A 14,209-nucleotide genomic window follows, 5' to 3' on the forward strand; every position below is an offset into this window, starting at 1 on the left:
ACATCTCTCCAAAAAGAAATACCATAAGATATACACAAAGATGCTCCAAGAAAGAAGAGGAAAATAATAGGTTGAACAGACGACACATACAAATACACACACACACACACACACACACACACACAAACACACACAGAGGCATTTAAGCCTCTAGGCATTAAAGACTTGAAAACTATGACCAAATGATTTTCCATGAATTAAGTTGTATAAATGTATCAGAATACATTGTACAACTTATATAATGTCAGTTATATCTCAATTTTAAAGTGTTATAGGTCAATTACCTCTTAATATAAAAAAAGTTTAATAAAAGCAATGGTCTCCAATAAACTCTGTGCACAAAGTAGAGCTGTACAAGCACAGGAAAGAAACAGCAAAACAAACAAAAAACAAAAAGAACAAAACAAAACAAAAAACCCCACAGAATTTAAAATACAAACTAGCAAAGCTGAGAAAAGAAAAAGAATAAAACTGTTATAAAAATTAAAGCACAATTGGAAACAGAAGAAACACACACAGGAAGACTTAAGAGTGTGGAAAATATAATAGAAATAAAGAGTTTAAATGATCAATTTCTTGATAAGAAAACAGAACCTGGCAGAACACATCTTTAAAGATATTAGTCAAGAGATTCTTTCTGAGACAAAAGAAGCCATGAATCTAAGAATATAAGTATAAAACATGTCCCAGGGTAAACTGAACCAGAGAAGTCAACAGGGTGACAGAGCCTAGTAAAGCTATTAGGTTTATAGAGAAAGAACCATTGGGGTATCCAGGAAAAAAGATCAAGTCACTGTAAGAAGGCGTGTGGGTGTGAGGCCGGGTGTTGTGTAGAGAGTCAAACTGGTCTCAGACTTTCCACAGCAACATTCAATACCAGCAGAACAATGGAATAACACTAGGAAGAGGTCTAACACCAGAACACATTACAAAGCTGTAGAAATTTTAAAAGGGCAGTAATGACATGTGAATTAAAAGTGCAGTAATGACATGTGAATTACAGACTCAATTATGTAGAGGAATTTATAATTACATCAAGAGAAGAGAGAATTTCCTGATGGACTGAATATGTGGAGCAGAAGAAAGACAGATATCAAGGATATCTCTATATATTTTGTTAAAAAATTGGAAGGATCAACTAAGTTATAAGGCTTTAAGTTATGAAGGTGGAGGGCGACACAGAGACCTTTACGCTTTCTCTCGGCTACTAATCAGTGAACAGGAAATGAAACTGACCCTCAATGTCCTCTGGTTTATGTTTGAAAGAAGGGGTCCATAGGATCTGGATGTACAACGAGATGATCCATGGTGAACTAGAGCAACTCTGAAAGCAAATACATGCCAGACAGAATTCTCCTCAGTACAGAATGAGTAAATAGAAACTTTAACAAGTGATGTATCTTTTTTAAGGTCTTACAAGTACTAGCAATAATGTAAAGCTTAGCAAATTTGGCCCAGCAATAAATTAAAACAATAGCATAAGTTCATTCCAGGAAGAAAAGGACAGTTTAATATTAAAACATCTCCTGATGTAATTCATAACATCAATATGTAATAGAAAAGAACCATATAACCAGATGCTTAAAAGCTATTTAAGATTCAACATCCACTCTCTATTCCCTGCCCTCCAAAAAATTCTAAGTAAATTAAAGAAAGGTTACTTCTTTAATTTGATTTAAAAAACAGATTTATCTCAGTGCAAGAGCTAAAAGCATAAACAGGAAATGCATTCCCATTAAGGTCATGAGGAAGGCAAAATTGCCTAATATTATTTAACATTGTTCTAGGAGTTTAAGCCAAATGTAAAAAAAAAAAATGATAAAACCATCTGAAAGAAGACAATAAAACTGTTTATTTGGAAACCACTCCTCCGTGACATAAAATTCAATTTACTTAATTTTAAGAAACACTGGTTGAATACCTAAGTGCCAACTTGTTATTTGAAGTGCCCAGGATACATCACTGAACACAAGTGCACAAAACTCCCAGTCCTTATGGAAAGCAAAATGTTACATGAGGGGAAGACAATACACAAAATAAAAAGTTAAACAAAACACAGCACGGATATAACTAAAGCAGATAAGTGAACAAAGAGATTTAATAAGCAGGTGATAGGGATGGATAACTATACGTGATTTTAAACAAGGTGGTTAGGAAAGACCTCACCAAGAAGGTGAAACACTTCAGTAAAGACCTGTAAGAAATGAGGAAGCAAGCCATGGAGCTATCTGGAGGAAGAGGGTTCCAGGCAAAACGTACAGCTTGAGCAAACGACCTAAGGCATGTCTGGCATGGTTCAAGAATGAGGTGGTCAATATAGCTGAAGTGGAATAAACAAGAGAGAAGTATAAGGAGATGAGGTCAAATTAATAAATACTAGGCATCCAGATCATAGAGGACTCTGCAAGACCATTGTTAAGAGCTCCAAATTTTTCTTTTGAGAACAGTGTAGTAAGGTTTCATCCTGATAAGAGAAAGAAACCCTGTGAGTAAAGAATTGACATGATCTGATTTGTGTTTTAATGGGATCACTCTGGTTGTATACAAAATAGGCTGAAATTAGGCAGTGACACAGATATACCAGTTTTAAAAAACTACAGCAATAATTTAGATAAGATAGTGGCTTAAAACAGGGTTTTGTCAGTAAAGAATCTATTGATCAGAAGAATAGCTCTGGGATGAACAGACTCTTGGAGTGGTCCCCAAGATCCCCACCTTCCTGGTACTCATGCCCTGGAGTGATCCCCTTGAATGTAGGCAGGACCAATGACTGGCCTCTAATCAGAGAGTGTTAAAGGTGAGAGAACAGATGTGATTATATGATTATATTACATAAGACTCTATCCCTTTCTTGTTGGAGTCTCTCTCCTCAGCTGGCTTTGAAGAAGCAAGCAGCCATGCTGGGGAAAACCACGTACCACCATGTAGCCTCCAGGAGTTGAAGACAGCCTTTGAAGAACAACCTGCAGAAGCCTCTAGGCAGCAAGAAAACAAGGCCCTCGTTCCTAAGACCATGAGGAACTAAATTCCACCGACAATCTGTGTGAGTTTGGAAACAGAACCTTCCCTAATTGAGCTCACATGAGACACAGACCCAGCTGACACCTTGATTATGAGACTGTGGACAGAGGACCCAGCTAGGTATCCTAGTACCTAGACAGAAACTGGGATAATGAATGTGTGTTGTTTCAAGCCACAGAGTTTGTGGTAATACATTATAGACAAATAGAAAAAAACTCCAAGATTTATATCTAACCAACTAAAAGTATGATGTACCATTTGGTTGATATATCAAAAACAACTAGAAACAAGAGGACTCTCTCTTTCTGCCCCTCCTGAGATTCTCTCTCTCTGCCTCTTGCTCACTCCACTCAAAAAACAAAAAAAACAAAAAAACCCCAAAACCAAAAAAAACAACAAAAAAATAAAAACAAGAGGAAAAAAATTATGTGTGTATGTGTGTAAATATAGGAGATATATGAATACGAGAATTATGTAGGGTGACCAGTAACAAAAAAACTAAAAATAATTTACATATAACTTACCAGTAATAACCAATTAAAACATTACCATGGAAAAGAAAATTGTGTTAACAATAGCCAAAAAAAAAAAAAAAAAAAAAAATAGAACATAAAAGATACCAATAAGAAATGCACAGGACCCATATATGCAGAGAGCTAAAGAACGTGAACAATTTTAGCCACAGTACCTATCTAGATTACAAATTAAATATTATACAGATGTGTATTCAATTCAGTTATGAAGTTAGTTTAAATGTAAATTATGCAATAATTTAATAAAAATTTAAGCTTTTTGTAAGAGTTCAACAAAACGCTTCCACTAATAACCTAAAATTTTTTTAACAGAATTATGAAATGAATGAATAATTTGTAAATACATTAAATCTCATAGACTCTTTATCAGATGCTTACCATCTTCTAAATTTGGGAGAGGTATAACATATTTAGTCTCACAACTCTGTGAGGAAGTTTATCACTGACTCCATTCCACATATGAGGAAACAAAAGCACAGAGAGGTTAAAAGTCTTGCCTAAGATCACTCTGGCAATGTGTTCCAGAGTCCATGTTCTTTACCACTGACTGATACTGTCACATACTATAGTACATACTGGGGAACATAACATTAGGCTACAGATATTAACTTCACAAAAGATATAGAAGACCTTTTGGAAAGAATACATTTTAATGAGAGTAATTAAAGAACACTTAAACTAAATAGAGATATATACCATGTTGACAGACTGGAAAACTCAATATTATAAAGATGTCAATTAACTAATTATTGATCTATAGATTCACTCCAATGATAATTAAAATCACAATGAGCTGCTTTGTGTGACAGACTGACTATAAAAAGAAAGAAAATAAAACTAAAAGTAGCCAAGATATTTTTTGAAAAAGAATAAAGTGGAAAGAATTGCTCTATCAGTTATTATAATTTATTACAAAGCTATACTAATTAAAACACTGTGATACTTGTACAAGATGAACAAAAATCCAATTGAACAGAACCACAAATTCAGAAACAGACCTTTACATATCCAGATACCTGTTTTGCAAAACAATGAAAAATTATGCATGCATGTATACAAATAAATATGTGGCTGACATTTCACGTGTAATAGAGTTGTTTATAATAGCCCAAAGTGGAAAACTGGAAATAACCCAAATGTCCACCAATAGCATAATATATAAACAAAACACAATATATTCATACAATGGATTATGCAGCAATGAAAATAAATTAACTGAAATACATGCAACATTAATCTTAGAAACAATGCTACACAGAAAAGGTCAGACATGATAGAATATACAGTTTATGCTACCATTAATATAAAGCTCCAAAAGCAGCAAAATTAAAATATATTGTTTAGGAATACTTGCCTATGTAGAAAAAAATATAAAGTAAACCAACAAAGTAAATTTAGCCATAAAAGTCAGAATAGTGGTTACCATTAGGGGGAATGGAGGGACTCAGGATCAAACAAAATGAATAGTGCTAATAACTTCTCTTTTTTTACTCAATGGGAATTATGTGGATATTTATTTTACAATAATTTGTTAAGTTATAGGTTTATATTTTATGCAATATTTATATTTTAATATTTTGTAAAAAATTTAAGTGTTATGCTAGGTGGGTAATGAGAAAAGTCATTACATCCATAAGAAGTATAAACATGTATGGAACAAATAAACAAATCCAGAACACTAATAAGAAATGCAAACTCTAATAATTATGCACAAAGATTCTTGTAAGACTCAATAACAACTAATACCATTTACTACTCAATTATGTAATCATCTAATAAACAGATCTTAATGGCTTATTAATTATACCAGCATATGTATATGAACTAGCAGTCAGACTAAACGTGGGAAGAAAAGCCTAAGACTTTTTTTTTTAGCCTAATCTTCATATTAAGGGTAGGTTTACAAAGTGAATAGAAGTGTACAAATTATTTTATATCCACTAACCTACAAAAATGACCATAAAAACATGTCTCAAGATGTAAATATGAGTAGGTTTATAACAACAAACTGTCAAGTTTAATTTTTTGTTGGCCCCAACCCCAATTTCCTGAGTTATAAAAAAATAATGTTTATTTCACATATAAAACAAGCTGGTTATATCCAGAAGTATTCTGAAGAAAGTCAACAATTAGCCAAGGTAAATTCAAATTCATAGGTAAACTGGATAAAAATTTAGTGGTATATTTTCAGTTTTTTTATGAACAGAGAAAAAATATTTAAATAATTTAAAGTAGGTTTATGTAAAAATATCAACAGTAAGTTATACAGGCAAATTTCAGAACAGTGTGTGTATTTATATACACATCCGTCTCTCTCAGCATACAGTTAGAAGTAGATTGACTCTACCTACCCCAGACCCAAGCCTTCTTAGGTTAGGCATTTTTAGGTTATTTTTATTGAAATAACTTTCCGTACACCATAAGACAGACAGTAGTCAAAGACCTTAGCTATTCTTTTAACCCTGATTTCATGCAATGCTAAACAATTTTACCCATGCTATTATAGTCTTATGGCTCCCATGAGCCCAAACAGTCTAGCACCCTAGGGGATATGGGGCTGCTATTTGAAGGTGGTGAAGATACAAAAGAGTTTGTCCACAGCAAAGCTTTTGGAGGCATGACAAATGACTAAAGTGGGGAGGGATCCAGGCACCTTTAACTCTGAAAGCATTTGGATGCCTGTGGTGATATTGAGCCAACTCTACTGCCTCATTTGAGCCAGGTTTTGATGACATCCAATAACCTGACATCCCATAATCCAGGTTTCTCAGCTACTGAAGGCTAAATCCCTATCTCTGTTAGACATTTAACGCTACACACATAAGCATCATCTCTAGACAAATAATCCGGAGAAATCATATTGTCACAAGAGAAGATCTAACAAGTGAATTAAATTTTCTGTGAAGAAATAGACATCTCTAAAATACATTACTCAAATAAAATGGCCACAATTCATACACTGTATTTGGGGGAAAAAAAACAAAAAAAATATTGATGGAGAGTCTCAGGGTTTTCCCAGTCTTTTCATAACAGTGGAAAGCCAACCATGTTTTTATTGTTGATATCAAAACTCTCTGAAATACTAAACACTGGCTGTGAGCCTGTGCAACAACCTTCCCATATACATCAGAAATTGGAAGCACTGCTCAATCTTCCCAATGTTCTTGTGTTTCCCTAAGCCTTAGTGTTTGTTTATATGTAACAAAAGACATCAGGATAAAGTCTCTTTACAAGAGCCAATTAACAAACCCTATACAAATGATTTGATGCTGATTTGGCCAATGTTAACACCAGAAGCAGTCTGCTTTCACTGACATGGACAATAGTAATGCAACTGTATAATTTCATCAAAACTTAGTCCAAGATCCCTTTGATTGTCCTACCATCCCTCAGGTTATCATGAAAAACTACTCTACTGATACAATGTTAAACGGACCTGCCTCAGAGGGAAGTAGCTGGTACTCTAGATATTTTAGTGGAAAATAAGTGTGGCAGAGAATGATAGATCCATATAAATTGAGAGGTTTGCCATCTCAAGGAGGTTTCAGTACCAGTGGCCTAGAATGTCAAGATATCACATGTGTATTACTAAATCTTATACTATTTACTACCAAGAAAGTAACATTATGCACAATTTTAGCCTTTTTGAATTCTGGAAGCAATACCTCTGGATGTGCTGCTCTGAACTACTTATCAAGTAACCCTTAACTACCAACTTTGTGTGACCTAAAGGCTAGAATAAGATCTAAAACCCAGGATACTCCAAATCAAGAAAATGTACCGCGTGAGCCTTTAGTGCAGCAGATTCAATGTTAGTCGAAGTCTTAATGGCTGATGAGATACTACACCAAGTTTCTGGCAAGGGGAAATATAAGATTTACACAAGGGCTCCTATAATTTTGGAGTCAATCCATGTTTTATTTGTTAAATAAATATTCTTACTTGATGAACATAATCCTTAGCCTCTGCCATCATGGCCACTGGGTTCATAGGCCATGTGAGTAAGCACTAGGGTAGCCAAGGAAAGAGACTGACCTATCAACAAAAGGATTATTTTTCCTCCTTTACAGAAGGAGAGATCCCCTTCAAGGTCATTAACATGAGTCAAAAATATCTCAGTCTGGGTATAATCTCAGAAGACCATCTATACACCTCTTCTACCAATCTTCTTAAACCAATCCTTCAATTTTTTTTTTTTTTAATTTTCTCTGAGTCCCTGACCATCCAGCACAACCATTAGGTATGTCCCATAAGTTTATAAATCAGTATCTAAAGCCATATCTCCTTCTATATTAAAGAAAAAGTAACTCCCCAAGTTATATTATGTTTTGTAACTCCCCATTATATTATGAAAGTTTCCATCCCTTAGAAGTCTTGAAAAACTTCCAAACCATCATTTCTTACTAAGAAAGCACCTCCATCAGAAAGAAGAAGTAAACCAAGAAATTAGAAATTTGATCCTAGGTAAAAGAGGATCCAACTCAGAAAAGAGACAAAAGCAATTCTCAGAATGATGAAGGGAAATCCCAGAAGACTGACACATAGGGTCAAAAGATCCTCCAGGACAAAATTAAACAGAGATGTGATACAAGGAAAAAAGCTAATATATTACCTGTATCTATACCTGTAAAGTATGTATACTTTAGCTTATTATACGTTTTCACAACTATGAATAGGAAATGGCTCCTGCCCTCAAGAACATGAAAGCCTTGAGACTATAAAAACATAATTGGAAAGAATGATATTAAGGCATCTTGGCATTTACGTTTTAAAGCAGTACAATGTATGGGTCAGGTATTACATTCTCTGGAACAAGACTATCTGGGTTCAAATACCAGCTTCACTAATTACTAGCTGTGTCACCTTAAGCAAATGGCTTCACTTTTCTGTAGCTCAGTGGAGTCATTTGTAGGAGACAAGGGTACCTACTTCACAGGGTTGTTATGAAATTAAGTGTTTAAATGTGAAGCCAATATCAGTACCGAGGACATAATGAGCCCTACTTAAGTGCTATGCTATGCAGTGGCAGCAGTATCTTTTTAATGATAGTCTAGGGATATATTAGTAGATATATAAAAAATGAAGCAAATGAAATCATGCAATTATTAACTTCAGGAGAAATAAAATACTAGGAAAAGTGAAATATAGTCATAGTATACTACTTGGCTCGCAAATAAATATTTATATAGATGTAAAAATGTCATCTTTTAATAGCGACTTAATCAAGTTTGTGATAAAACTACACAGCAGGGAGAGGGAAAGCATCTAAATCCTAAGCTTCTAAAATCTCTAATGACAAGATAAAATCTAAAATTTAAAAATCAAAACATAGTATAAATATGTTACTTAAAAATCTGGAGGTGATGGGCACCTGGGTGGCTCAGTTGGCTAAGTGTCCAACTCCTGACTCACGGTTCATGGGATCGAGTTCCACATTGGGCTCGTGCTGACACCACAAAGCCTGCTTGGGATTCTCTCTCAAAATAAGTAAACAAACATTTTTTTAAAAAAATATCTGGAGGTGAATATCAAAAATACCAATTCAAGGAATTGAAGGTGGCAGCCTCTGAAGACAGGGACTTGGGTGTAGAAAAGAATGGGCAGAGGATTACTCTTCATTCTTAAATGATTTCCCATCCTATTTGGCTTTTTAAACAATATATCTTTATTACTTTAATAAAAATAAATTAAAAATATTTGGTAGATGTCACATAGACCATGAACAAATATCTTCTTTAGCTGCTTTGCCAAAAAAGATAAATACAGATTCTGTGCTGGAAGGGTAAAGTAAACTTTAAGCCACACAAAATCTGGACCTTTACTCAGCCCTTTCCTTTTGTTCAAATAGATAAAACAAAAACAAATACAAATACATTTGTGTTCTAAGCTCTAAATTATTTTTTTTCAGATCTTCTTACCTTATCAAATTTTATCTCTAATGTAATGAAAGTCCCTATGATTTAATTTTTTCATACAGAAAAATGTTGTGGGTAAAGAAGTTATGAAAAAAAGACTTAAATGCCAATTTGACAACACAAATGAGTTTAGCTTGCTTACATAAAAACCTGAAACAAAATTCGTCCTGGGCAAAGGATTCAGGCTTAACAATAGAAAGCTTGCATTATGGACCTCAAAACTAGAATCTTCTGAGGGGAGGGAGAAAAAAAATCAAAGTATACAAAGTATACTCAGAATTTCAGAGCAAGGATTATCAACCAGGTCACCAGACTCCTAAGATTTGCAAGATTTTGTGCTAAACATTAAGAATCAAATTGGAGCTCATGGGTGGCTTGGTCAGTTAAGTGTCCAACTCTTGATTTCAGCTCAGGTCATGATCTCATGGTTTGTGAGTTTGAGCCCCACACTGGGCTCTGTGCTGCCAGTATAGATATTGGGATATTCTCTCTCTCCCTCTCTTCCTCCCTCCCTCCCTCTCTACCTCTTCCCTGCTAGCACGTGTGTACTATTTCTCATTTTCTCGCTCAAAATAAACTTAAAAAAGCTAAAAAAAAAATTGAATTGGTCACTGCATTCAATAGATAACAATGTATTGTTATATGCATATTGATAATATTAATTTTATATTGGTCTTATAAGTTTTATAATAGTTATATATTTTATACACATTATAAAATATAAGCATACTAAGGGCTTTTTATGCATTGGTAAAAAAAATGTTAACATGTTTGATTCTATTAAGCCAAATAATTTACAGACATCCAATTTATCACTACAACACTATACACAGATGCATCAAGTATAGATGCTGTCCAAGAGACATCAATATATCTGTGAATCTTCACTAATAAATATAACTAGCATAACCTAGTTATAATCAAAAGACTCGTCTCTGGCCAGATTGTTCCTGTTATCAATGTGGTCAGGAATGATGTGCATCAGCTCACACTAACCTGCTGTAAGCCTTCTGTGAGGTTCCTTGTCAATCCTGACCTGAGGATAGCCCACCATACCCTATGTGAGCCAGGATGCTAAGAGCTCTGAAGCTGAATCTTAGGCCCAACTATCAACAAGGAAGATACATTGTTTCACCTCAGATGCAAAGAAGCCTCCCAATCTAGTGTAGAAATGGGCATTTTATATCCCTGCAAAACTGTATTTTGAAATATCACACACAATATACATTTCTCTTTCTCTTCACCCCTACCTCCTTCCCCTACCCATATGTGATTTGAAAACTGCAAGTTCATGATGTAAAGGTCTATAATTCCTTACCTATAAATCTTAGGGCCAAGAATCTAGAATTTTTATGGATTTAGCAACAAAATACATTATACACAGAATCTGGAATAACACTTCATAATCAAGCATATTAATACTTTTTCAGCAAAAGACTGATACTCAAATTAGGCAGGCTAAATAAAGACTAGAGAGTCTCACATAATTTCAGGTAAGATTAGGTGCAGACGGAAAATAAGTTACAAAAAAATTTTAGTTTTTAAAATTTAAATTTTTTTTCTGATTTTTAGAATTTAAAGAGATTGTGGCACTTGAAGCAAGGTGATACCAAAAGTAACATTATAATATTTATAAGTTTAGAAGAATGTGTCTCTAATGCATGGGATATAAAAATTTATTTTAAAAATCCAGCCATCTCTCAATTTCAGTCCATTTCTGGAAGTGAAAAATTGGTGTTTCTTTAATGTGAATGTTTATTTGAACTATTTGAAGGAATAAAGCAATATCTGAAATTTGGGACTAATCCCTTCACTTGTTTTGGAATTTATCTTGAATACGGCAGATCCCCCAGGTGTCTGCTAATAACCGAAATCATATCTGACCACACGAATAATTCTCTGTTTTTAATTACCACACACTTTGTAAGTTACTTTCAAATATATCATAAATGTGAGCAGGTGAGCACTTGTCCAGCATATCTAGATAGTTCTGTGAAGTTTAGCCTTCGCTACCATCTTTGCTTGAAGAAATTCAAAACATGTTCTTTGTTTACCTCATGCCTGAAGTCATAAGCCTTTTATCTCTACCCTGCCACTTTTTCCCTATTATTTCTTCCTTGAATACACTTAATCAACACATTTCATTTCTACCAACATTCTGAATACTTGCATGTATGCATCATGATAAATTCCATAAGTCAGTCATTAACTCTGTAATCAAATGCATTGGTCAAGATAAGCACAAACAGTACAAAAATCCAACACAAAAGATCTTCTGATCAGCACATAAAAACTAGCTAGCAGAAATGCAATGCCTAATTCCCTGCCTGTTGATCAAAACCAAGAAAGGGACATGGATTATACACACAACCATACCTCCAAATCTGGAGATTAAAGTTTCTGATGTGTATACAACCTTATCTGGGGAGGAGAAAGGGGGAGTTAGAGTCAGTCTGCCAATAAAACTAGGTAAGCTGAGGCTGTAGAGATCCTACTCACTCGCTCTGAGTACCAAATTCATATCTGTTTCAGAAAATGCTCTGGGATCCCCTGAAGCTAGAGGTTGGTTTGGACTTCTGTAAAGTTCAGAATATAGTTTTTGGATTTACTGAGTTTGCTGACCTTGCAGATATGTAGAGCCAAATGTTCAATAACACTGGATATACCATGAAGGGAAAGCTTCGAGATTGAAACATAGATATACGGTTATAGTCAGTACAGAACGGATTGTCGAAGCCACTGAACAGAAAAAGAGGTAAAAGTACTGAAGACATACTAGAAGAGAATCCAACTGAAAAGGTAACTAGAGGAAGAGGAAAAAGAATCATCAAATACAAAGGACAAAAAGGAATCCAGAAATAAAAAGAGAACAAAGTTACAGAATTCCCAAGAAAGACCATTCATAGCAGTGCAGCACTCAGTAGGAATTCAATAAATATTTTCTGAATGAACAAGTAAATGATAGGAAAAAGTGTCGCTAGTGGGTGGAATATAAAATGGCACAGAGAGATAAAGTAAAAGGAGTCATGAAAAGAGGGAAGATAGAAATACAGAGGATCCGAATATGTGCCTACTCTTTAACATAGCAAGTCTATTTTTAAGGATTTGTTGTAATGATAATTATGGGCATAGAGATACTTATAAAAACATATAATTTTTAAAAAATAACCTACATGTCTAAACAGAGAAAATTGGAACTCATTGATGTATTAGATTATTCAATCTTTTAAAACTGTGCATATATGAACATTTAAAGGTATGAAATAATTTAAAATTAAGTAAAAAAGGCTTTATTGTATTAAAACAATAAAACTATTTACAAAAAACATATCCAGCTAAAAAATGAAAAATATTGGCATGAGAGGTTAGTGGTAATTATCTCTAAGAGGAAGACTAACAAGTATGGTTTTGTTTTCATTATTTTCTAGTTATTCTATATAAATGGGAATTCTTTGATTAAATAAGAATTTGAATCCATTACGGAGGTCTTTAATTATAATAGATTATCAGTTTTCTTCAAATAAACCTAAAACTAAATACTGTATGTGTGCAAGTACATGTGTATACAAAATCCAAAATGTGGATCGTTTTGTAGTCATATTACATTCTAATTTATGATATTAAGTAAAGATTGCAAGAGATAATTCTAAAATTACTTATTAGTAATGTCAATCAGATTTAAAGCTAGTTAGCATCTGGGTCACGGGGAATAAATAATTTTGTGATTTGTTGTGATAGACTATTAACACTTGTCTATGTCTGTTAAAATAACCACACTGGTTCTAAACTTAAAACTATTTTTTTTGCCTTCATGTCATCTTATAGGTCAGATTTTTTTGTCATAGAAGATGATCATGCATAAAACTGTTGTACTGCGTATACAATTTACTATCGGTGGATAAATGTAAAATAACAAACAGCAAGTGATAAATTTTAAAGTCTGTTCTATAAATACAGATATCTCAGTTTGGTTATTTTTTTCTTTTGCTTTTTTTAAAGAAAACTAACAATAGGCCACATTAGAGTTTCAAATAAAGGAGGAATAAGTTTTAGGAGAACTATATTAACATCTCTTTAACCATATTAAATTTTAATGTGTATACTTAATGAAGAATTACTATATAAGATTTAGTTGTTAAAAATGTGCAATTCTATCGTCTAATTAAAACTTAATTTGGGGTTTCATATAAAGAAAACTATTGACACTGAATGATATAATTCTTTCTCCATGAGATACAGTTTTTATAATAAAATAAAATATTTTAGGCATGAGCATAACATTCCTCTAAGTCAAGATGGTTAAGAATGGCTGACACCTGTCAGAATGGCTGAATTGTTGGGGGGAATGTAAACTGGTCCAGCTACTTGGGAAAACAGTATGGAGGTTCCTAGAGAATTTTAAAATGGAACTACCATATAATCTAACAATTCCATTTCTGGGTATTTATCTGAAAACAAAAACACTAATTTTATATTTATGCACCCCATATTCACTGCAGGATTATGTACAATAGCCAGGATATGCAAACAACCTAAAGGTCTACCAATGGACAAATGGCTGAAGAAAATGTAGTATATACGCAATAGAATATTACTCAGTCATAAGAAAATGAAATCTTACCATCTGCAACAACATGGATGAAATTTGAGGGAATTACACTAAGTGAAATAAGTCAGACAGAGAAAAGAAATACTGTATGTTGTCACTTACATGTGATATCCCAAAACAACCAAACTCAA

General features: G+C 33.7%; 1 protein-coding gene across 4 annotated transcripts in view; it reads right to left on the bottom strand.

Annotated features, from left to right (window-relative positions):
- The window catches only part of TBC1D32 (TBC1 domain family member 32), a 199,943-nt gene that overhangs the window by 77,697 nt on the left and 108,037 nt on the right, over window positions 1-14,209 (bottom strand). For 3 of the 4 annotated variants that reach the window (XM_042987091.1, XM_042987089.1, XM_042987090.1), the window contains exon 24: window positions 3,933-3,938. The exons of the other annotated variant lie outside the window; for it this stretch is intronic. In XM_042987091.1, the coding sequence (XP_042843025.1) occupies window positions 3,933-3,938 (6 nt within the window). The remainder of the gene's footprint in view (window positions 1-3,932; window positions 3,939-14,209) is intronic. 4 annotated transcript variants of the gene reach the window in all.

The sequence above is a fragment of the Panthera tigris genome, chromosome B2, assembly GCF_018350195.1.
Source record: "Panthera tigris isolate Pti1 chromosome B2, P.tigris_Pti1_mat1.1, whole genome shotgun sequence".
Classification (NCBI taxonomy): Eukaryota; Metazoa; Chordata; class Mammalia; order Carnivora; family Felidae; genus Panthera; species Panthera tigris.